Source organism: Eleutherodactylus coqui, chromosome 2 (assembly GCF_035609145.1).
Source record: "Eleutherodactylus coqui strain aEleCoq1 chromosome 2, aEleCoq1.hap1, whole genome shotgun sequence".
Lineage (NCBI taxonomy): Eukaryota > Metazoa > Chordata > Amphibia > Anura > Eleutherodactylidae > Eleutherodactylus > Eleutherodactylus coqui.
This window is the reverse complement of record NC_089838.1, coordinates 200,533,439-200,556,956: the sequence shown is the minus strand read 5'-3', so window position 1 is coordinate 200,556,956 and position 23,518 is coordinate 200,533,439. Positions and strand designations below refer to the sequence as shown.

General features: G+C 42.2%; 1 protein-coding gene across 1 annotated transcript in view; it reads right to left on the bottom strand.

Moving 5' to 3' along the window:
- Nucleotides 1–23,518, bottom strand: part of PAX4 (paired box 4) — a 67,796-nt gene that overhangs the window by 3,163 nt on the left and 41,115 nt on the right. Inside the window, exons 5-8 of the mRNA XM_066589323.1 lie at nucleotides 18,944–19,090; nucleotides 18,688–18,831; nucleotides 15,937–16,019; nucleotides 13,754–13,823 (exon numbers count right to left, since the gene is read on the bottom strand). Of these exons, the coding sequence (XP_066445420.1) occupies nucleotides 13,754–13,823; nucleotides 15,937–16,019; nucleotides 18,688–18,831; nucleotides 18,944–19,090 (444 nt within the window). The remainder of the gene's footprint in view (nucleotides 1–13,753; nucleotides 13,824–15,936; nucleotides 16,020–18,687; nucleotides 18,832–18,943; nucleotides 19,091–23,518) is intronic.

Below are 23,518 nucleotides of genomic sequence, written 5' to 3'. Positions count from 1 at the left end.
GATTTTCCAGGGTAGTGCATTTCAGAGAACTGGTGCAGCATGAGAAAAGTATTGGAGATGGCAGTGGAAGGTTTGTATTATGCAGAAGGTTAATCTTAGATTGTTGGTAAAACATAGAGTATAGGTAGGGTGGCAGACAGAGATAAGGGAGGAGAGCTTTGTGGGTGAGAGTGATAAGTTTAAACTGAATTCTAAGGCCACTCTAACACAGGCGTTTGTAAAAACTCAGCGTTTAAAACTGCATTTTGCAGTGTTTTTGTGAGCATTTGCCTGCAGATTTTGTGCAGTAACAATGCCGACAAAGTAAGCTGATGATGTCACTATTCTCCCCCCCCCCCCCCTTGGCATAGTAAGCAGGGTTAAAAATGCTGTAAAATGCTGTACACGATGTTTTTTCAGCTATAGCATTACATCACACTATACAGTGAACAGACAGGCATTGTATCAAACTGTGCCATAGGCACATGAGCACGGCTTGATAGGCACTCTGCATAGGCAGCTCTGGAGTCTTTCAGAAGGCCCCCGACTGCAGTTGCAAGCGCACGGTAACCCGCAATCTTATTGTGGGAGGCCTACGGGACCCCCAAATGTCGGCTGTTTCTTACACCCTGTACCCGCCTGCAACAGCTCCGATAAGCAGCGCCGCTCATCGGAGCTCTTAACTCTTTAACCCTTTGCAATCCAATTTTGGATTCAGGGTTTCCTAGGGGCTCTCTCTGCCATTATACAATGGGGCCATCTGCTGACTAGAGCCAGTACTGCGGTATGTGACATGCTGGAGGGCCCCTGACAACCGAGCGGCCAGTAATCTACAGTAAGAATACCCTGCTGGACGTCCTCCGACATCAGAGCTGTACAGCCTTCAGTCAGAAGGTCTTTAGAAATCAGATAGTGGATTGGAAAGGGTTAAATGCCTACGTCAATTCTGACAGCGACATTTAAAGAGTTAACATATCGGAGCTGTTGCAGGCTGTAAGAAACAGCCGGCACCCGATGTTGTATGGAGCAGGATCCACCTGTGATCTCCCTCCATACAAGCATTTGTTCAGACATATGAACAAAAGCACTTACGAATAGCTTCCTGGAATGGAACTTGTTCATAAGTAGGGAACTCTCTGTACTTGGTTTTGTACAGTGGTCCACAATAGGGTAGAATGCATAAAGTTGCATGAGCCAAACACCCAGCCAGCATTTATGTATGCACAGATGTGAAATACAGTAGGGTGCGTGGGGGATACTGTTCAGTGAAAGGATGAGGTTCTGAGGATTAATGCTAATAAAAGGACAGGAGTCAATTTTTTCTAATGTCATAATTCTGGCTAAAGAGATATGTTTTAGGGCAAACTTAAAACTGCATGTGGGGAGTTAAAGGGGTTGTCCCGTGCCGAAACGTTTTTTTTTTAACATCCCCCCCCCCCCCCCCCCCGTTCGGCGCGAGACAACCCCGATGCAGGGGTTAAAAAAACAAACCGGAGAGTGCTTACCTGAATCCCGGCGGTCCGGCGTCTTCATACTCACCTGCTGAAGATGGCCGCCGGGGTCTGCTCCCTCCGTGGACCGCAGCTCTTCTGTGCGGTCCATTGCCGATTCCAGCCTCCTGATTGGCTGGAATCGGCACGTGACAGGGCGGAGCTACACGGAGCCGGCATTCTGCACGAGCGGCCCCATTGAAGACAGCAGAAGACCCGGACTGCGCAAGCGCGGCTAATTTGGCCATCGGAGGCCGAAAATTAGACGGCAACCATGGAGACGAGGACGCCAGCAACGGAGCAGGTAAGTATAAAACTTTTGATAACTTCTGTATGGCTCATAATTAATGCACAATGTACATTACAAAGTGCATTAATATGGCCATACAGAAGTGTATAACCCCACTTGCTGCCGCGGGACAACCCCTTTAATCTGATTTTCCAGGGTAGTGCATTTCAGAGAACTGGTGCAGCATGAGAAAAGTATTGGAGATGGGAGTGGAAGGTTTGGAATATGCAGAAGGTTAATCTTAGATTTTTGGTAAAACATAGAGTATAGGTAGGGTGGCAGACAGAGATGAGGAAGAAGAGCTTTGTGGGTGAGAGTGATAAGTTTAAACTGAATTCTAAGGCCACTCTCACACAGGCGTTTGTAAAAACTCAGCGTTTAAAACAGCATTTTGCAGTGTTTTTGTGAGCATTTGCCTGCATATTTTGTGCAGTAACAATGCCGACAAAGTAAGCTGATGATGTCACTATTCTCCCCCCCCCCCCCCCCCTTGGCATAGTAAGCAGGGTTAAAGATGCTGTACATGATGTTTTTTCAGCTTTTGTTTTAACGCTCCCCATTCATTCCAATGGGCGACGCATAGTGTCAGAAACGTGCTAAAATGCCGTAGGATAGAACATACAGCGCTCGATTTAGCGCATGTTATAAATGTGGTGCTAAAGCGTTTGCTTGAGAAGCCCCATTGATATAAATGGTGGCTTAGTACAGCGTTTAAACAGCATGTTTAAAACGCTAAAAGAAGCCGCCTGCATGAGAGTGGCCTGAGGACTAATGTTACAATAGCACTACTTGCTGTTTCTACTGAAGAGTCTTTCTGTGTCCGGTCTTCCTCAGTAAATGTTCCAAGATGGTCACATCTACTCAGTCTTCCTTCCCTGCAGTAACGCTGTCTTGCTCTCTTATCATGTCCTCAGTATCTCTTCTGACATCAGAGAAGAAGCAGGAACTTCAGAAGCAGCCGTTCACTATATCCGGGATCCTTCCACATAGCCAGTGCAGTAGAGGGAAGCAAGGCTGAGTAGGTGGAACAATTACTGAGGTGGACACAGAATATAAACAGGAAGTGGAGCTAACATCAGTCCTGGAATATCTGGGGATATAAAAAAACATTTCTAAATATAAATACAACAAATGTTTATAATAATGGGCTGGGTGTAACTATAAACAATATCTTTAATTGGACAATCCCTTTAAGGCCAATGAACTTAAAGGGGTTCTGACATGAATAATGTTTTTATGTTTTAGCAGCCATTGTTCCCCGGTCTGCCTAATGGACACAGGGAACCCATGATTTAATGGCTGTTAAAGCATAAAAACATGATACTTACCTTGTCTCCTGTTGTTGTTGACATCGGGGGGGGGGGGTCATCTCCCAGCAGGCGCTGTACTTCTGCTTCTTCCTCCACGAGCCACGCTGCTCCGGGATCGCGCGTATGCGCAGTGGAGAGGTGCCCTCTGACAGGAGTCAGGACGGGCCGCGTCTCCACTGCGCACGCGCAGAATCTTGGAGTTCAGGCAGGACGGACAGGCCGCCCACAGCAAGCACTGCTTGTGACGTGCTTGCTGTGGGCGGCCCGTCCGTTCACCTCAGAAGTGGCTGACGGACGGAGCAGAGCAGGAAGCGGTCATTTTGACCGCTCCTGCTCTGCTTCTACAAGCCACAGAAAAAGATGCCGGCTGGAGGGGACATGCCTGGCGATCGGTCCTGGCCAGGCAAGGTGAGTACAATTTTTTTTTTGTGTCAGAACCCCTTTAAGCATGCTGAATAAGGCTGCCTGTCCACAGGCAATAAATCGCCCGTGGATCATACTCTGTAAGCTTTCCATTGCGTTGCTATGGAAAGCGCTGCATCAGCGTCCACAAGCTGAGAATCCTAGCGATTCTCCACTCGGGGATATAAATCACGGCATGCTGCGATTGCCGCGATTCTCCGTAGTGAGCCTATCTATCAGATAGACTCCCCTTAGAGACCTGTCAGGGCTCCCTACTCCTCCCCCGCGGTGAAATATTGCTAGCGATATTCCGCCTCGGCCATGGACGGGGGCCTAAGAGTTGGTGGTCTACAGTGTCAAGTGCCACTGAGAGATCCAGAAGAATAAATAGAGATCATTTGAGACTTTAGTAACGACAGTTTTTATAAAGTGTATTATGAGGAAACCAGATTGTAAGGGGTAGAGAGGTGAGTTAGCAGAGCGACAGCTGATAAGGTGAGAATAAACCAAATGTTGCAGTAGTTAAGAGATGAAGGTCAGACAGGTCAGTAGTTAGTATATTGCGCAGCATTGTGAAATATGTTGGCACTTTACAAATGAAAAGTATCACTATTAAAGGGGTTCTGACATGAAAAAAAAAAATTTGTACTCACCTTGCCTGGCCTGGCCCGATCGCCAGGCATGTCCCCTCCAGCCGGCATCTTCTTCTGTGCCTTTAAAGCAGAGCAGGAGCGGTCAAAAAGACCGCTTCCTGCTCTGGTCCGTCCGTCAGGCACTTCCGAGGTCAACGGACGGACCGCCACAGCAAGCACGTCACAAGCAGTGCTTGCTGTGGGCGGCCCGTCCGTCCGGCTGAACTCCGGAGTGCTGAGCATGCGCAGTGGAGACGCGGCCCGTCCGTCAGAGGGCACCTCTCCACTGCGCATGCGCGCGATCCCGGAGCGGCGCGGCTGCTGGAGAAAGAAGACTGCCTGCCGGGAGGCATACTAGCACTTTCTGCTTAGGTTAAGCAGCGCTGCTGATTAGAGCCACCTGATTGGCTCTTCGGCACCACGTGACTGCACAGCGTGCACCAATCAGGTGGCTCTAGTCAGGCTGCTTAACCTAAGCAGAAAGTGCTAATATGCTGCCGGGAGATGACCCCCCGATGTCAACAACAACAGGAGAACAGGTAAGTGTTATCTTTCTATGCTTTAGCAGCCATTAACCCATGGGTTCCCTGGGTCCATTAGGCACACCAGGGAACAATGGCTGCTAAAGCATAAAAAAATTATTCATGTCAGAACCCCTTTAATATTACTTCTTAATTGCAGTGTACTCTCAGTGCAATCTTTTTTTGGTTTTGTTTTCTGTTCTCTACTGATTATTATCTACAGATAGGCATAGATTTCACTGATAGTTTAGAAGCTATGCGGGCCCCCTTCATTAAAACTTAGTCTCAGTTTCAGTGAAATATCAAAAGATAGGCATCCAGAACACTCAAGTCATCTTACCAATCAGATACTTGCCTTGCTTGTAGGGCTGTAGGGCTGTAGCAGCAGTGAGTATAATGTAGTTTTTCATTTTATACGGGGGTCACTATTACAGAGTGGGTCCATAGCCTACAGGTTATTATTACTGTGGAGTTTTACAGGAGGCAATATTCCTGAGTGGGGATCTATGGGGGGCATTAATACTGTGTTGGAGGCACTAAAAGAGACATTTACGATGTGGGGCTTTACAGGGTGCATTATTACTCTGTGGAGGCCAACAGGGGACATTACGATGTGTGGCTTACAGGATGCATTGTTACTTTGTGTTGAGTATCAAAAATGGTACTTACTGTGTGGGGCATACAGGGGACACAAAACGAAGAATATTATTACTCTATGAAGCACCACCGGTGGCATTATTACTGAGGCACCATTGGAACGGGAGATAGTGTAGAACTATGAAAAAATGAAAAAGATAGGGAAGTAGCCACAGGAGCCAATGGCAATCAGGGATATATAGTAACATAGTATGTTAGGCTGAATGAACACAATGTCCATCTAGTTTGGCCTGTTTCAACCCCCCCCCCCCCCCTCCCCATCCTTGTTGGTCCAGAGGAAGGCAGAAAAAACCCAGCTTATTTGGAGGAAAAAATTCCTTCCTGACTCCATAATGGCAGTCAGAGTAATCCCTGGATCAACATTTGAGATCAACAACCCCTAATGTCTGTATCCTGTAATATCATAGCGTTCTAGGCATCTAGTTCCCTCTTAAACTCCTCCATGGATTTTGCCATCACCACTTCCTCAGGCAGAGAGTTCCACAGTCTCACTGCTTTTAGTAAAGAACCCCCCTTATGTTGGATGGAAAAAAAAGAAAGGAAGTTACCTGTGTGAGTTACTAGATATAGTTGTTTTTCCCTATACAGTCTGCAGAGTGCCTGTGTAAAACTACTATTCACTAATATACTGTATGGTCACTGTATAGTGGTAGTGTTGGTCTTCAGTGTTTTTTTTCCCCAGTAACAATATGGAGATATCATGTGGTCATGGTCTGGGTGTATTATTTGGCCGTCATATAGTATTATATATCCTCTGGAATGTGCTACCCAAAACTATCCGCATAATACCTGATTCACAAAATTTCAGGCATGCTCTAAAAATGCACCTCTTAAGGGAGGCATACCATATACCCTAAACAAAACCCCTCTGTACTCCGCCTGATAATGTGCTCCCTGTCCCAGTAGACTGCACCGCCTGCTAACTGCCATCATTCACCCCCGGCAATCACACCGATTCAGCCACCACATGGCTTAATGTCTGACCATTGCTTATGTGTATAGCATCCCACACTCTCCACCTCGCCATACCGGGCACATCTCCAGCCTCTTTACCTTCTGTATCACCCCATTATTTGTAGTATGTAAGCTCGTTGGAGCAGGACCCTCACCCCTATTGTTTCCATCAACTGGTTACTATGTTACCGTGGTTTTTGTATTTTTTGTACTTTTGTCTTTCTGTATCCCCCTGTTTTTGTAAGCACTGCGGAATATGTTTGGCGCTATATAAATAAAGATTATTATTAATATATGTGCTTCATCGACTACATCAAGGCCTTTAGCTGAGTCTACAATGGCAAGCTGTGGCACGCTCTACAAGAGCTGGGCGTATCGGCACATCTAGTCCAAGATGATAAAATCACTTTATACCAAGAAGCCACTATGAGAACACAGTGTGGGGACACAGATTTATTTGGGATCGGCAAAGGTGTCCGACAGGGGTGCATCCTCTCATCCTTTTTGCTTAACTATATGTGGAAGTGATAATGCAGAAAATGGATCTAGACAAATTAGAAACTGGGGTGGGAATAGGTGGAAGGAACATCAACAATCTGTTATGCAGATGACACAACTCTGCTTGCAGAAACAGAAGCAGGTCTGAAGCAGCTGATATGGAAGATTAAAACTGAAAGTGGAAAAATGGGCCTTTACCTGAATTTAGAGAAGACAAAAATTATGAAAACTACAAAAAAATGGCCAAATTCAAATCAAAATTGACAACCAGGTCATAGAATGAGTGCAAGACTTCATCTTCTGTGGTTCAAAAATTGACTAGGATGGAGAATCTATGCCAGAGATAAAACGTAGCATAGCATTGGGGCGAAGCACTAAGCTAAACATGGACAAAATCTGGAAAAGTAGAGATATCGGTGTAGCAACTAAATGCAGGATAGTGCAAACTATTGTTTTTCCCATAGCCATGTATGGATGTGAAAGCTGGACTGCGAAAAAAGCTGACAGAAAGATTGATGCATTGGATGCAGTGCTTGTGAAAGCTGCTGTGTATGCCCTGGACGGCTGGAGTAACAAACAAAAAAGTCCTCAATCGTATAAGATCCGATATATCACTGGAGGGCAAGATGACCAGACTCAGACTCACGGATTTTGGCCATGTAATGTGAGCAGAGTCGCTAGAAAAATGTATAATGCTTAGTTTTTTTTTTCTTAACCAACTCGGCAAGAAAGTATGACCTTACCGGAACTTTTACATGGGGGTGGTAAGTGTTTGTGCTTGGGGGATCATTCAGAATTTTCATTACAGAACCCAACCTTTAATTGTCCCTAATCTTTTCAGTACATATTGGTGTTTATGTCACTACACAGCTCTTACTTTCTGGAGCTTCCTCTGCTGTAAATGGGAAACTGTTGGGTTGAAGTTTATAAGAGGAGATTCTATCTATTCCAAAGGTTGTAGAGTCCATCAGTAGTTGTCTCTGTAAAAATAAAAAGAATGACACTGAACATTAAAGGGGTTGTCCAACTTAAATTTTTTATATAGTTTAAGGCGCCCCTGCCCAAAACTATATAAAAGCAACATACTCATCATGGCATGGGAAGTCCATTTCGGCACTACAGCACTCCGGTATCTGACATAAACCTGTCACGTGGGCTTTTAAAATAGAAGCCCCAGCAGGTTTATGGGATGTCAATGATGATTGGCTGCAGTGGTTATGTGGGTAAACAACCTTGTGACTGCTGCAGTTGGAGTAAACAGAATACCAGAGGCCCAGCATGGTGGGAGGTGATTGGTTTTTTTTGTTGTTGTTGTTTATTTTTAATATATGATTCATTCCTTTTCACTGCTGCCAATTTTTTATAACTTGAAAAAACCCTTTAATGATGAGACAACTGTACCATGGACATTCTAGCACTGGGGAGTGTGTGTGTGGAGGGGGGGGGGGGTGCTCAACTATTAGAGACATAGAAGGGAGCATGATATCCATTCTACATTGCCATTGCTCAGAGGAGTCTCAGTCTGACTTGGGCTGGGAGAGCGTTTTACTATGCCTCAAGTCAGGTTTTCGGCTCAAGATATTTTATCAATTGTAAGGCGATTCTCGGTGTGGTACATGTGTGCTGTGCGATGTGTGGGATGCAGCACATTAGATCTCCCATTTTTATGAGAGACTCTCACAAAAATAGGGCATGAAGCAATTTTTCAATCTCACACCATAAGTGCAAGCAAAAAATCACTGATGTGTATTAACTCTTTGGAAATAATGTGTTATTTTAATGCACAAGTTCTGTGTATCTCGCAATCGCACGGAAATCACACTTGATTCTCGCCTGTATAAATAAAGCTTTAGGCCGGTTTCACACGACTGCAAGCATATTTGTGCATGCCTGAGCGCTGCATTTTTGCTGAATGAACTATGTTTTTTTTATGCGCGCATGAGTGTATTTTACTGTACTTTTTGCACCCGCAAGGCATGTTCATTGGTACGTGGCTAACAAATACGCACCAATTGAAATAGCTATTTAGTCTTAACGAGTTCCAGATAGGTTCTTTTTCCAGCAAAATTACACAATGTTTCACACATCTTTCTGTAGTGTGCGCGAATTTGCACCCCACCGCATTGACTTCTATGGAGACTGTAGTGCATAAATACACAAAAAATAGAGCATCTTTTTTATTTTTTTGCGTGTGACCAAAATTAGCGCCTAAAATATATGTAAATGTGAACAAACCCATGAAAATCAATGGGATCTATTCTCTGCGTATTGCAAGCACAAATACAACTGTGTGAAGCCGACCGTAGAGAGCTGGCAGGAGAAATAGATTATTCTGCAGAAGTAGACTCTTTTGCAGCAGCAAAGTCAAGAAAAGCGAGCTTTGTTTAAGGTTTGATGTCTTGAAGATCAACATAAAGGCAAGAAATGTATTTATTTTACTTTATCTAAATTATGATCACATGAGCAGCGCTAGCCAATCACAGAGCAAATATACTGCATTGGTAGTCCTAACACTACTAATGCAATATGTGTCATAAGGTAATCTAAAGATGGCGGCAGCTAAGACTATCATGTACAGGTAATAAACCTCCCCCACTCTCCAGTTCCAGGACAGAATTTTGTTTTCAAACCAGAGGATCATTTTAAGTACTTAAGGCATAATGGCAATACAACGTGATCTGCAAACTTTGTATGTGCGATGATTGTGGGTTGAGCTATGGTGTGAGCAGAAGCAAAACTGTATTCTAAGTTACACAGGAGCACTTTTTCCCCTCACCCCTGATGTTGCAAAACTTTATCTGCCCGAGGTGTTTTCTTGTCAATGTGTAACAGCACACTAAATCTTCATTATGATAAAGACCAGTTTACTTAAGACCATCCAAAGAAACACTGATGTATTATGCACCCAAGAGGCTACACCTTTGGGTATTTGGCTACTTTTTCTCCTTCTCTCCATAAGGAAGATATAAGAGTGTTTTCACACTTGCACCCAGGGTTCTACTTTCTTGCTCCGTTTGGGGAGCAGGAAAGGGGAATCCCCATGGCCGAATGCTTCTGTATCAGGACGGAACCGAACAGTGGCAGTCAGACCCCATTAACTATAACGGCGTCCGTTCAATTTCCGCTCAGCTGCCTGGCTTTTGGAGGAAAGAAAAATTGCTCCATGGAGCGCTTTTTCTTTTAGTATTTCTAGCCTGTTCTGCAATGGAACATCTGACTAGAGGCTCCAACGCAGATGTGAAATCGGCCTAATTTCTCTCATAAGCTAAAGGCTGGTGTTACCATGCGGCGGCTGCCAGGGCTGCCGGTGGTTGGTGCGCGCGCTCGTGGGTCCGGGCGGCGGTGTGTGCACGGGCGTCTGTGAGTGCAGCTCTATGCACGAGTCCCTGTCTTGAGATTTTGCTGGGAGGTGTCGCCTCCTCCTCTCCGCCCCTGGGCGGAGGCTTCTGTTTATAAGGCTGGCAGTGAGGTCCATTCATTGCCAGTTATTGGTTTCTGTTCTGAGTGTTTGCTTCCCGCCTCTGACATTCTCCTGTGTTTCAGCTTGTTTGCGATATCTGCCAGGTTATCCATCTGCCTCGGTCTGTTTATATTTCCTGTTGGTTTATTCATCTGCCCTTCCTGTCGGTATCCTACCCTGTTCCATCTTGGTATGCCAGCGTCCCTCCTCGGTCCCTAGCGAGTGTAGGGACCGCCGCCCAATTGCCCGCTTGGGGTTAGCCAGGAGTGGAGGCAAGTAGGCAGGGACAGGGGTTGCGGGTAAGTTCTAGGGCAACCCAGGCTGGCGTATCATCGGGTAGGATACCGTAACAGCTGGTTTACACGGGCCGATGATCGCTCAAACGACAGTTTGAGTGACAGCTTTGAGCGATCATTTTGCATATATGGACTGGGATCATGCCCCTCTCCATACAAGCCGAATACCAGCTGTTTGTGATAGCCAACACTCACCAGCAACAGCCATGATAAGTGCTAACACCAAGCATGGCTGTTAACACTCTAAATGCCACTGTCAATTCTGCTCATTTTTGATCATTGTTTTGGGGTCCCAAATGCAGACCCCCAGGGCAGCTTTAAAATGCCTATTGAAGGCATGCCACAGGCAAGGTTTGTCAAAATGTGGTATACTGTAATACTGTGATATTACATTATATGGTATGAGCTATTAAACAATTTATAGGAACTTAAATTTTTTTGCTAAATAACTAAAAAGGCTTTCTTCTAAAGGCTTAAGAAGGCTTAAGTAAAAATAGAAATAAAAACCCCTTTTTGCATTTTAAAAATAAAATAACAGTATATTTGGTATGCCATGACTGTTTAAGTCTGATCTTTTAAAGTAACACATTATTTATCCCGCACGGTGAACGTCGTCAGAAAAAATAACCTAACACCAGAATTGCGTATTTTGGTAACGCCATCTCCAAGAAAAAATTTAATAAAAAGTGATCAAAAATTCACATGGACTCCAAAATTATAACAATACATACTACTTGACATCCTGCAAAAATGAGCCATCACATAACTATATCGACAAAATAATAAAGTTATGGCTGTCAGAAGTTGGCGTCAGATAATAACTTCATTTTTTAAAAGTAGTATAGAAAAAGTTAAATAATATAAATTTGGTATCCTTGTGATCATACTGACCCATAGAATAAAGCTATCATGTCATTTTTCCTGCAGTGTGTTCAACAAGAACTCCCAAAGATGCCAGAATTGCGCTTTTTCCCCCAGTCTGTTCCACTTAAACGTTTTCCAGTAAATTGTATATTAAATGGTACCACTGAAAAATACAACTTGTGCCGCAAGAAACAAAACCTCATGCAGCTAGGTAAACGGAAAAACAAAAACGTTATGATTTTTAAAAGTGAGGAGAAAAGAAAACAAATAGTTAAAAAAAAAGGTCCGCGTCCTTAAGGGCTTAAACATTGTAATGACAATTCTAAGTATTTTTATAACTGTTAATGTTTAAAAGGTTTGTCTCCTATTCACAATTGTGAATACCTAGCTGTCAGAAGGGTCTATAGATAATCACAAAGTGTGCCCCTTTTGGGACTCCCTACTAATCCATTGTAATCTGTAGGAAAACCTGGCAGAAGATGTTCAATCACCCTAACAAGCAAATTAAGCAATAGGGCTTAAATAGGCAAATGTTTTTGCACACATGAAACTCCTGCCTACCTAAATGTCACAAAGCGAACCCATTGATGTCAATAGGTTCATTCTCATAATTGTTTTTCACGTATGCAGTTCATGCGCAGGTGAAAAGATAGGACTTCCCCTATTCTTTCTGCGTGTTACACAGAAAGCTGCCATAGAAGTCTATGGCAGGTTTGAAAAATCAAGAGGAAAGGTGTGACCCTGCGGACAACCCTTGTGTAGTGCCCTGGAGGGTCCTCCAGAATAGTCACACCAATTTTTCCTGTTGCACCTGTCTATGTGCTTCCAGGAGGCATAGAAGGTGCCGTATGTAAAAAGAAAACCTTTATTTCCCTCTTCTTACTAAGTTAGAAGCTTAGAGCTGCCAATACCTGGTTGCCTATTGACTATATGTCATGCCTCCACTGATTGGTGGGAGAGCCCAGGGCGGGAAAACATTCCGGAGAGCCAGTATGCAGAGAGGGAGGAGAACAGAAAGTGCGTGAAGAAAGGAAGAAGTGGAGGAGGAGTTAGCAGCGAGTCCTGAGGAGAGTCTGCAGTGAGTCGTCATCGAAGGTCATGTGTCAGGAGTGCAGCAGAGCATGCAGTGATTGATCAAGCCTTCAAGGGAAGCAAGATGCTTTCCACTCCCAGGCCTTACCAGCAATGAGGAAAAGAGTTCACTAAAACAGTGAGTTAAACTACCCAGTAAAATCAAAGCCAGGATTAGTTCAGAAGCCATCGTAAACCTAAATCCAACACCTGCATCTTTCACTTCCAGTAAGCCCATTAGTTCACAAGTACTGTGGGGATTCATTACTGAGTAACCTCTAGAAACGTAGAGAGAATGTTGAAGAAAAGTGTATGTTATTTTGAAGTTTCCTGCTTATAACGTGTTCATCAACTGCATTATTTTCAGTGCTACTAAAACTTCTGTATTGCTGCATTACTGTGGAAAGTGAATATTGTGTATTGCAAAGCTTAAGTAAAACTGTGTGCTCTCAGTTTACTACAAAACGCTAACTCAACTTGTCTCAAATTATTTTACCATCGTCTACCAGAGTTTAAATTGGGATACTGGCATCACGTGACAAACCATCATTCAGTTTACACGTATTCTTATACGTTATTTGTGCCACTGTGTAATAGCTAAGTAGAGCACCATTGCCACCACTGTCGAGAGAGAATGCAGAGCCACTCGTGACAACCATCCTGCAATCCCCGTGGTCTCCCCCACTTTGGCATGCTCCGCTCGGCAGTTGAGTATTTGCGCATACATTCATCTGTTGAAGCCCTTACACAGTAGCATTAGACAATGGATTATCTGTATAAAGCAGGATAAGTCCTCTGGCAGGCACTCTTTGTAACTGCTATTCACACAGCTCAAAAGCTTGGGATCCTGAACAGGGGTCCTTCTTCCAGCCACGGAATTCCCTAATAGGATATTTAAAAGTGAGTTTTCTAAACCAGACAACCCCTTTAATAATCAGGAAACAAATGTCTACATTGCATGAAACGCAATGAGAAGATTTACTAACTCTGCTGTTTCATATGGTAGTGTTAAATCAGATTATGTTGAAGCGTCAAACGTATTAAGAGACATTTGGGCTGCTCTATAGAGAGAAATATATGGTACAGATTTACAATAGAAGTACACCAATTTTTGTCATAATTAATAAATCTATAGGACAGATGTTAGTTCTGGCTGACTGTTTAACCCCACCAACTTTTCTTACCACTTTTCAAAAGTGGAGAAACGCAAGAAAAGTCACAAATTTTAGCACAAATATGGCAGGCCCAGAACATCATGACTTGTTTTTTATGCCACCAAAGTTGTTTAAATCATTTAATAAATTCCCCTCATTGGGTCTACCTTTGTCACCTGAGAGCTGTAGGTCTCTTTTCATTTTCTCTTCACGTCTCCACTTAGCTCTCCTGTTTGAAAACCAAATCTATGAAAAGAATAAAACATCAGCATTAGGCCACTTTCACACGGCTGAGAAAATCACGTGAGATTTGTGCGGTGCGAGATGCACAAATCTTGCACAATTATAAACCCCATTATTTTGAAGTCATATATATGAGTGATTTTTTTTTTTTATTTTAATTTTAATTTTTTAAATTTTTTTCCCACATCGCGGTGCAGGAAAAGATTACCATAAGTCCTATCTTTGGGCATTACCTTGGAACACCTCACCCATTGTTTTCAATGGAGCTGGGAAAAACTTTGCACAGCGTGTGTGGTGCACGCGATGCGAGGTTTCCCATTGAAAACAATTGTTACTACCCTGAAATGATGCAAGGCATTTTTGACACAGAAACGCCTCGCATTCACGGGGAAATCGCATGTTTGAGGGCACGATATCAAGCCAAGTTTCACTGCCCAATATCACGCTCGCCCATGTGAAATTTGCCTTATTCATCCATAATTAGGTTTCTTATTCTATGATATTTTTGTAATTAGACCTATTCCTCAAGTAAATGGGAATCCTCAACCTCACTGCCTAAGGGTGACTACCCACTACAGTTCTTTTTCACTGCAAAATTCGCAATGCATGATGGCAAAACAGAAAATCCAGTTTCTATGAATACATAGCAGTAATTAGTAAGTCTGCACCTCTGTATGAAAATGAAGATGTGAATTATGTCCTTATTGTACAATTATGCTAATAAGATCAAGTAGGAGATACTGAGCAACTGAACTGAATATCCATTGCTTGTGTGTTTTTCTGTTATGACCTCTATCTGTAAATAAGGGAGATGGAATAAATCCTCCACAGTGCCACCTATTGAAAGGCACCATTCCTTCAAGTCAAAGTCAGACTTTTCATACAAGCCTTCTTACAATGACCGGGAATTGTAACAAGGCTTGTATAAAAAGTCTGACTTTGGCTTGAAGGAATGCTACCTTCCAATAGGTGGCACTGTGGAGGATTTATTCCATCTCCCTTATTTGCATATTACCCAGAGGAGCATGCATGGCCACTTGAATCTCCTCACTTAGTTTATAGTTGCTCTCCCTTAGGAGAAAAGATAGCATTTCTGACCTCTATCTGTATAAGGGTACATTCTCACATAGCTGAAATGCTGTGGTTTCTCCACAGTGGTAAATCCGCTGCAAAATCAACAGCATTTTTTGCATCAAAAAACGCGTCTAAATCCACACCTTCGGTGCTGATTTTGACTCGGATTCAGCTGCTGATCTGTGGAAGATTATAACCTGCACATAACGCTTTTCTCACCTCCAAAAACTGCCACCACTCAAGTGATATGAAAGTGGGCTGCCTGTCACTGGGGGAAAGCTCACTTCCATATCACTTGACTCGTGGCGGTGGCACGGTTGTTGGGCGACGGTGTGCATTGTGTGCATTGTGCGCTTGGTGCTGGCAGTCTCAATATTCAGATGTGAGAGGAATAGTATGTGCAGGCTGAAATCGGCTGCGAATCCACAGTGGAACCCGAGTCAAAATCTGCACCAATGGTGCAGATTTTGATAGTTTTGATACAGAAATACTGCGGATTTTCCGTGGTGTAAGATTTGCAGTATTTCTGTTACATGTGAAGGTACCCTAAAAATGTTTCTCCACTTATCTACTAAACTACCAAATTTTAAATATACTACTTACCTGTAAGCTAAAAAGCCTAGACGTATGTAAAATATGAAGACCTATCCCTGTATTCTCCACTTAAATAAAATCACTATTTAATTGCTGTATGACCCTATGACTTCTGGCACAACCTGTCTACACATAGCCATGAACACCATTGCTCAGCTGAACTCCTCCTCAGTCAGTCCTCCACAAGAAATTAGTTTTACTTGTCTGTATATCTATGTAGATTGTGCCATTCCTGTGTAAACGTTATATGAATTTATCATATCTACAGATAACCTTTTATATGTTTCTTCTGCACAGTTAAGTGAGCAAAATGACACCTAGTATGTTTGTAAATCAGTAATGTATGCCCATTTTCAATCATTTCTAATATCTTGCTCCCAGACACTATTTCCTTTATCTTCTATACTGAATATAAGCATGAATGTGACATAACCATAACTAGACATACTCTGATGGTGACTTCAGGAAGTTCAGTATCCGCCGCAAGCTTCTCTCTGGCAGCCATGTCAGGATATTGAACGCGTAGAAACTCTGTTACCATAGAAAAGAAGAGGGTAGGCAAGATCTATTACTGCCTTTGAAGTATGCTTTAGATTGAAAGCAAAATATAAGATCATGTAATGCATTTTAGAGTATGCTGAGCTGTCCTTCTTATTGGGAAGCAATATGGCTAATTCCCAAAGAAACGGCAGATGCATGCAAAATTTCTGTGTAAACGCATAAGCTTAGCTATTTATGTCACATAACATATCAGCACAATCACATCACGTACTCTTTACTAAAAAATGACACTAGTTTGAACACTACTACCGTCTCACACAGGTTTTTCTTCCAAAGATGCTACATTTTTAAAAAAATTGATACTGGTGTTGTTTGCCACTTTTTTGCAACAGGTGTTTGCTGTAGGTCAATAGTAAACTATGAAACACACTACCAATAGTATGCTTTTTTGTGTGCCATTTTTTCCTAATTTTTGGAGCATCCATGACTTTTCGGAATTGCTGTATGCTCTACGTGTGGCATTTTGGGGGGTATTTTTCCATATGTAACTATAGAAAAAAGTGTGTTTTTGAAAAAAATGCCATACATAAAACAGCTCTAAAAATCTGAGTTTGTATAGTAAAGAGTGCCCTGAAGTGAAATGTGCCAAGTTTATTATCAGGTGTATGCCTCTTTAACCCCTTAAGGACATGGCCTATTTTGGGCTTAAGGACGCAACGATCTTTGGTAGATTTTCATCTCCATTTTTCAAAAGCCATATATATATTTTTTTTTTTTGTCGACGCGGCCGTATAAGGGCTTGTTTTTCATGTGGCGAACTGTAGTTTTTGATGGTGCCATTTTTGGGTACATAGACTATATTGTAAAAGTTTTATTATTTTTTTATGATCACAGGGAGAGAAAACGCATCAATTCTGCCACAGATTTTTTTTTTTTAAAAAAGCATTAGTTATACAGCAAGAATTTTTTCTGCGGGCCGGTACGATTACAATGATACCAAAATTCTTATATATTTTTTTAGGTTTTTCCACTATTCTGCAATAAAAACCTTTTTTGAGGGTTTATTTTTTGTGAGACTAACTGTAGTTTTTATTGGTACTATTATGGGGTACGTACGTTTTTTTTATCACTTTTATTGCGTTTTTTGGGATGCAAAATGCTAAAAATTTGCATTTTGCCTCAGTTTTTTTGTTTTTTTTGCGCTTTTTGCCGTGCAGGATAAAAAGCATGTTCAATTTATTGTGCGTGTCTTTATGGACACAACAATACCAAATATGTGGATTTTTACATTTTTTTTTTTACATTTTTTATGCTAATATGAGAAAAAGCATTAAAAAAAGTTTTTTTTACATTTTTATTTTTTGTACATTATTTTGATCTTCTCTTTACACCATTTTTGTCCTTTTGGGGGACTTACACTGTTGCACTGATGATCGCTACAATAAGACATTGCGAGACTTCTGTCCTGCAATGCCTTATCGCTTATTACAGCGATCATTGGCACTGGCAATACAGGACGCCGGTATCTGGCGTCCTGTTGCTATGGCAACGAGCCGGGCTCTCTGCGATAACATCGTGAGAGCCGGCTGAAGTCACAGAGGGAGCGCTCTCCCTCTGTGAACCCTTTCCCTGCCGCGATCTACTTAGAATTAATAGGCTGCCCCTTTGAGTCCAAGATTCTTTCCAGCTCCCTTCTGAATCATATTTAAAACTGTATTTCAGAATAAAACATACATGGGGGCAGAGTGCATACCTGTACGGGGATCATGGGCAGTATGAACCTACTGACAGGTTGCCTTTAAGCTATTCATTGATTACTGTACTTCAGGAAAGTTTTGGAGATGATAGATTGTCTATAAATACCCGAGTGTGACTCAGTACTGCCTGTCATATTGGATATTGACTTATGAGCTAGAGAAGGTTGGGGATCTATGATTTAAACCAGTTTTTCTTTCTTTATTATTGCATTACATTTTTTTCTTGTCAATATGCAATAATACAAAATACAAAACTTTCAGCTACAATAATATTTATCAAATCCACATCCCTCACCCCAACCCTTCCTCTCTTGGGCAGAACAAATAAATATATTTTAAAACGATTTCTTAATGTTGCTAACCAAGTTACCCCTAATCAAATAGATTTCAAAGCAAGCCCAAGGCTATGATTATACTCTGTCATAAAAGGATAAAATAGGTCAGCACTACCCAATGAAAATATATCCCAATAGAAATGTATAGGTGCACGTTAAACTGTGGCTGCAACATACAGTAGAAGCAGAAACCAAAAATGGCAAAGGCAGGCATAATAAATTTACTATCAGAGGTATACATACCTAATCGATACTCTGACCACATTAAATAATGCAAGGTTCTTGGTATAAGGTTCAAGGCAGCCTTCACTTGGTTGTGCACACCTGCTGCCCATTTACCTTCTGTCCCTCCTACTGGACCATATAAATGGTATCCTACCTTCCCTGGTTTTATTTGTAGGCTTAGTCCCAAGAGAGGAGCATTCTGAGAGGTAGGAACCCAACTTTCCTCGGTTGAGATTTACCACTTAGTATTAGCGTTAAGATCTATCTGAGAGCTTGCTCACCTGGACGTTGGTAAATGGGCCAATGTAATTTGATCAAATTATATACCAAGAACCTTGCATTATTTAATGTGGTCAGAGTATTGATTATAGGTATGTATACCTCTGATAGTGAATGTATTGTGCGTGCTGTTGCCATTTTTGGTTTCTGCTTCTAATGATTTTATACTGTGACGTCCAATTACAAACACAGCAAAAAGTGTGAGTACTCCATGGCAAGTACCCCTTGGAGTATAGGTGCCAGAGGCTGAGAACATATGATCAAAACTATAAAAACATTTTTTGATTCAAAACCTGGAATAAGGAATACATTAGGTTTATAATTATAATATAACAACTTGTGACCAAAAGATTCCCACCTCTTTCTAAAGTGGACATTTGTTTTGTAGAAAAAATGGTTCTGCTGCGGTGATTGTGGCTTTGTGATGATGCAGTAGACGCAGCTTCAGTGTTACTCCCACATACATCCTCATATGGAATTTTCACATTAGTTGCATCCATCAAACCTACAGGAGAACCTCAATAAAATGTATATTTGTGCTTATTTTAATGTTAGAATGGGTCAAACAAACAAAGAATGGGTAAACTATTATATTTAAGATATTTACAAGAAATAAACTTGAACTAAAGTTTCATCCTTAATTGAAATAGCGACTGAAATTCAGTAGCGTGGTAGTTGACAATCTTTTATCTAGAAAAGAAAACAGAGTTTACACTTTTCCCCAGGCTCCTAACATAGAAAGTTTGATGCAGAGTCCTTAGGCAGGTAAGCAGTCTATCTCTTTAAAATACTGTGTTTCCCTAAAAATAAGACACTGTCTTATATTAATTTTTGTCCCAAAAGAGGCACAGTGTCTTATTTTTGGTGGGGGGGGGGGTCTTATACTCACCTGGCCTGCAGTGTTTGGGTCCCTCATGCTGGTCTCCTGCACTGGGGCAGGCTGCAGTGTGCTCCTCAGCGTTGACACAGCACTCTCTTTCTACTGACGGGGTTTTGAATACCCCGCCTCCAGCAAGCGAGTGCTGTGATTGGATCATGAGCACCGCTGCCCAGCCAATCACATCCATTCAGTGATGTCATTCACTGAATGGCTGTGAATGATCGAGCAGCGGCTCTGATTGGCTGAGCCACAGCGCTCATGATCCAATTACAGCACTCGCTTGCTGGAGGAGGGGTATTCAAAGCCCAGTCACCTGAAAGAGAGTGCTGTGTCAACACTGAGGACATGGCCGCCGGCCGCAGCGCCGGTGACCAGCTCGAGGGACTATTATGCCGCCAGCTAGGTGAGTATTGCTGTTTTTTCATGTAGGTTAGCTAGGGCTTATTTTCAGAGGAGGGCTTATATTTCCATCCCCCTGAAAATCAGGGTAGGGTTTATTAGGGTAGGGCTAATTTTTGGGGAAACGTGGCAGGATTTGATAGCAACAGTAACTTAGCGTAGTAGTTGAATGAGTGAATGAAAATCCCACACACCTCTAATTTTGCAAAGCAGATATGAGCTCCTTTTTTCTAGTGAGCACATAACAAAAATTAATTAAAAATTGGTATCATTGCATCCATAAAAGTCAAATTTATTAAAATATCACCTTATGTATCCTGCAGGATGAACACCATCAGAAAAAAGATACGCAATTCCAGAGTTGTGCTTTTTTGGTCACCCTGTCTCCAAGGAAAAACTGAGTGAAAAGCTGTCAAAAATGCATATGAACCCCAAAATACTACCAACAAAAACTATAGCTCGCTCTGCAAAAAATAAGCCCTCCCACAGCTGTATTTATTGTTTTAGATTCATATTGCTGTAATTGTACTGATCCATGGAAAAAAAGGTAACTGTCATTTCTATCACACCATGAACACCATAAAAACAACCCCTCTAAAAATGACAAAATTGTATTTTTTCCCATTTCACCCCACTTAGAACTTTTTAAGAGTTTTCCAATACATTATGTGGTATCTTAAATGGTACCATTGAAAGCTACAACTTGTCCTCTATAAACACTGCATGTAGCTGTGTGGCCATAAAAATGTTCTGATTTAAAAGTAATGATTTTTTTTGAAGCAGGATAGAAAAATAAAGAAAAAAACAATAAGGCTTGCAGAAGGAAGGGGTTAAGAAGACCAATAAACCTATCTATGTAGTTGGGGTAGGAGAGAGTATGGACTTAATAACATTATATGCAGATGATAATATAAGCGCTTGTATAGATATTCCAATATAATTTATTCATATTAAAGAAATTGATTCTTACTCATGTGAGATCCCACTAGAGGACCAACTATAACTATATAATGTCTTCTTCATAAGAGTACAGAGCTCAAGCTAAAAATGCTGCTCACAGACTTTAAGTAGAGTTTCTTTAATCATTTGATTCCAAGTTGAATAGATTGTATGTGGAAAGAAGGAGGAATTATTTTTCTGGCATATCTACATCTGGGCAAATCATTTTGTTCTGCTGAGTTTTTTTTCCATCAGAAATATGGAGTAAAACTTCTTTTGGTTATTTCAGTTCAATATTATTAAGACTTGTGCTATCTTTAATAAGATCAGGACACAAAAATACCCTCATCTAAATACTATGCATAGTTTAATAAAAGTAATAATGGAGGAAGATGCTGTCCATTATTTAAAAGAAATTAACACAGGAACATGCCAGAAAGAAGCTTTAATTTCTAGTGGGTTAGGGGAGGAACCTCCAAAGAGAATGTTCTCTATATGAGTAACCGCAAGCTAAGATAAGTAAAAACACTGAATTTATTAGTCCTATACATACGGTTAAAAAGTCTACTTGCATTTATATCTATATCCATAAAAAGCAACTGGATTCGATAAGGAAATCTCAAATAAGATCATTACCTTCTATATTTTTGTAAGTAAGCTACAGATAATAAGTATACAGTCAGGAGGGTGAGCTGTGATCTCCTGAATTATAACTGTGTGATAGGAGCTGTGTGATTATCACACAAACTGAGAATTTGACTAGAAAATGAATACATAATCCCAAGCAGATCTGAGTGGGTAAGAATTAAGATCACATGAACATCTGAGGAAAAAAAAGGCTAGGAGATTGTGACAGAAAGAAAGAACTGACCAAGGTAACAGTAGCTCACTTATACATACTGGGGAATAGCGACATAATGAATGCATTTAAAAAATCCTAGGGGGCTTTCTCTTTCTGCCATTATACAATGGCACCATCTGCTGGCTAGAGCCAGTACTGCGGTATGTGACATGCCAGAGAGGCCCCGACAATAAAGCGGTTGGCAATATATAGTAAGAATACCCTGCTGGACATCTTCCTACATCGAAGCTGCACAGGCTTCAATCAGAATGTGTAGGAAGATGTCAGACAGTGGATTGGAAAGACTTAAACTGTGATGCAGTTGAGAGAAACGATTCCCCACGGGTATATCCAGCTTCTTTGTTATTGTGTAGCTGTTCATCCTGGACTGTAGTTTCTGTTTTGTTTCTCCAATACAAATTCTATCAGGGCACCTTGTACACCTTATCATCTGCACCACATACTGTCACATACTCACCTCTCCTGGGTCCCTGCATCTCCAGATCCATCTATGTTTACAAACTGCAGTTGGCATATGTATGGAATATCACAGACTGCTGCAGCCAATCACAAACTGGTCTGTTATTGGCTGCAGCATTCTGTGACGTCTCATACACATGCTGCTGCAGCCTATAAACATGACGTCACAGGTGAGACCAGAGCTGCCAGTGTGGGAGATACTTGAACCCAAGAGAGGTAAGTATATGACTATTTATTATTTTATGGCAGGGTCAACATGTTTTTAAGATAAAAAATGATCTCGGACAACTCCTTTACAGATTATCCCCATACAATAAATATGTTTTACTCTTGTATGATGTACCGTATTTTTCGCTTTATAAGACGCATCGGATGATAAGACGCACCTGGGTTTTAGAGGAGGAAAATAGGAGAAAAATATTTCCCCAGACCAGGCAGTGAGGGAGGTATTACAGGAGAAATAAACAGCAGTAGTACCGCCTCGGAATGACGTATATACCACTAGGTCAACCTGTCATTCAGGATCCAGGAAAGCTGAGTATAAATGTAATGGTGATCTCATTACTTGTCATCCAGCTTTCCAGGAACCCTGAATCCCACATTGAATAGTTATGGCAATGCATGTGCTATGCATGCTTGCATAACTCTGCAGTTGGCATTCGGGATCCTAGAAGAGCTGAGTGACAATGTAATGATTCCATTAGTTGTCACCCAACTTTCCAGGAACCCTGCATGGCATGTATCATTATGGTTATGCATAACTAGGCACAAATATATACACAATACAGGCAGCTCTTTCTCCCTCTCCCTCTCCTATGTAGCTTGCAGATGTGAGAGTGTCTGTACATACAGCTGACTGCTGAGGCAGGGGGGAGCAGCAGCTCCCTCTCACTAATCAGCTGTTGTGTGGGTGCTGGTGTGGAGTGGACCTGCTATCTTTATCACACTGTCAGCAATAATATAGCAGGAGCCGCCTGTCTGTACAATAGCCTCCTGCTCCTCCCCCTGCCCCCAGCAATCAGCTGTTGTACCGGCCGCTCTGCTCCCTGCTCCTCCCCCTGCCCCCAGCAATCAGCTGCTGTACGGGCCGCTCTGCTCCCTGCTCCTCACCCCACCCCCAGCAATCAGCTGTTCTACGAGCCGCTCTGCTCCCTGCTCCTCCCCCGCCACCAGAAATCAGCTGCTGTACAGGCCGCTCTGCTCCCTGCTCCTCCCCCCGCCCCCAGCAATCAGCTGCTGTACAGGCCAGCCGCTCTGCTCCCTGTTCCTCCCCTGCCCCTAGCAATCAGCTGTTTTACCGGCCGCTCTGCTCCCTGCTTCTCCCCCACCACCAGAAATCAGCTGTTGTGCGGCCGCTCTGCTCTACTGCTGTGCCGGCTTTGTATGAAAACGGC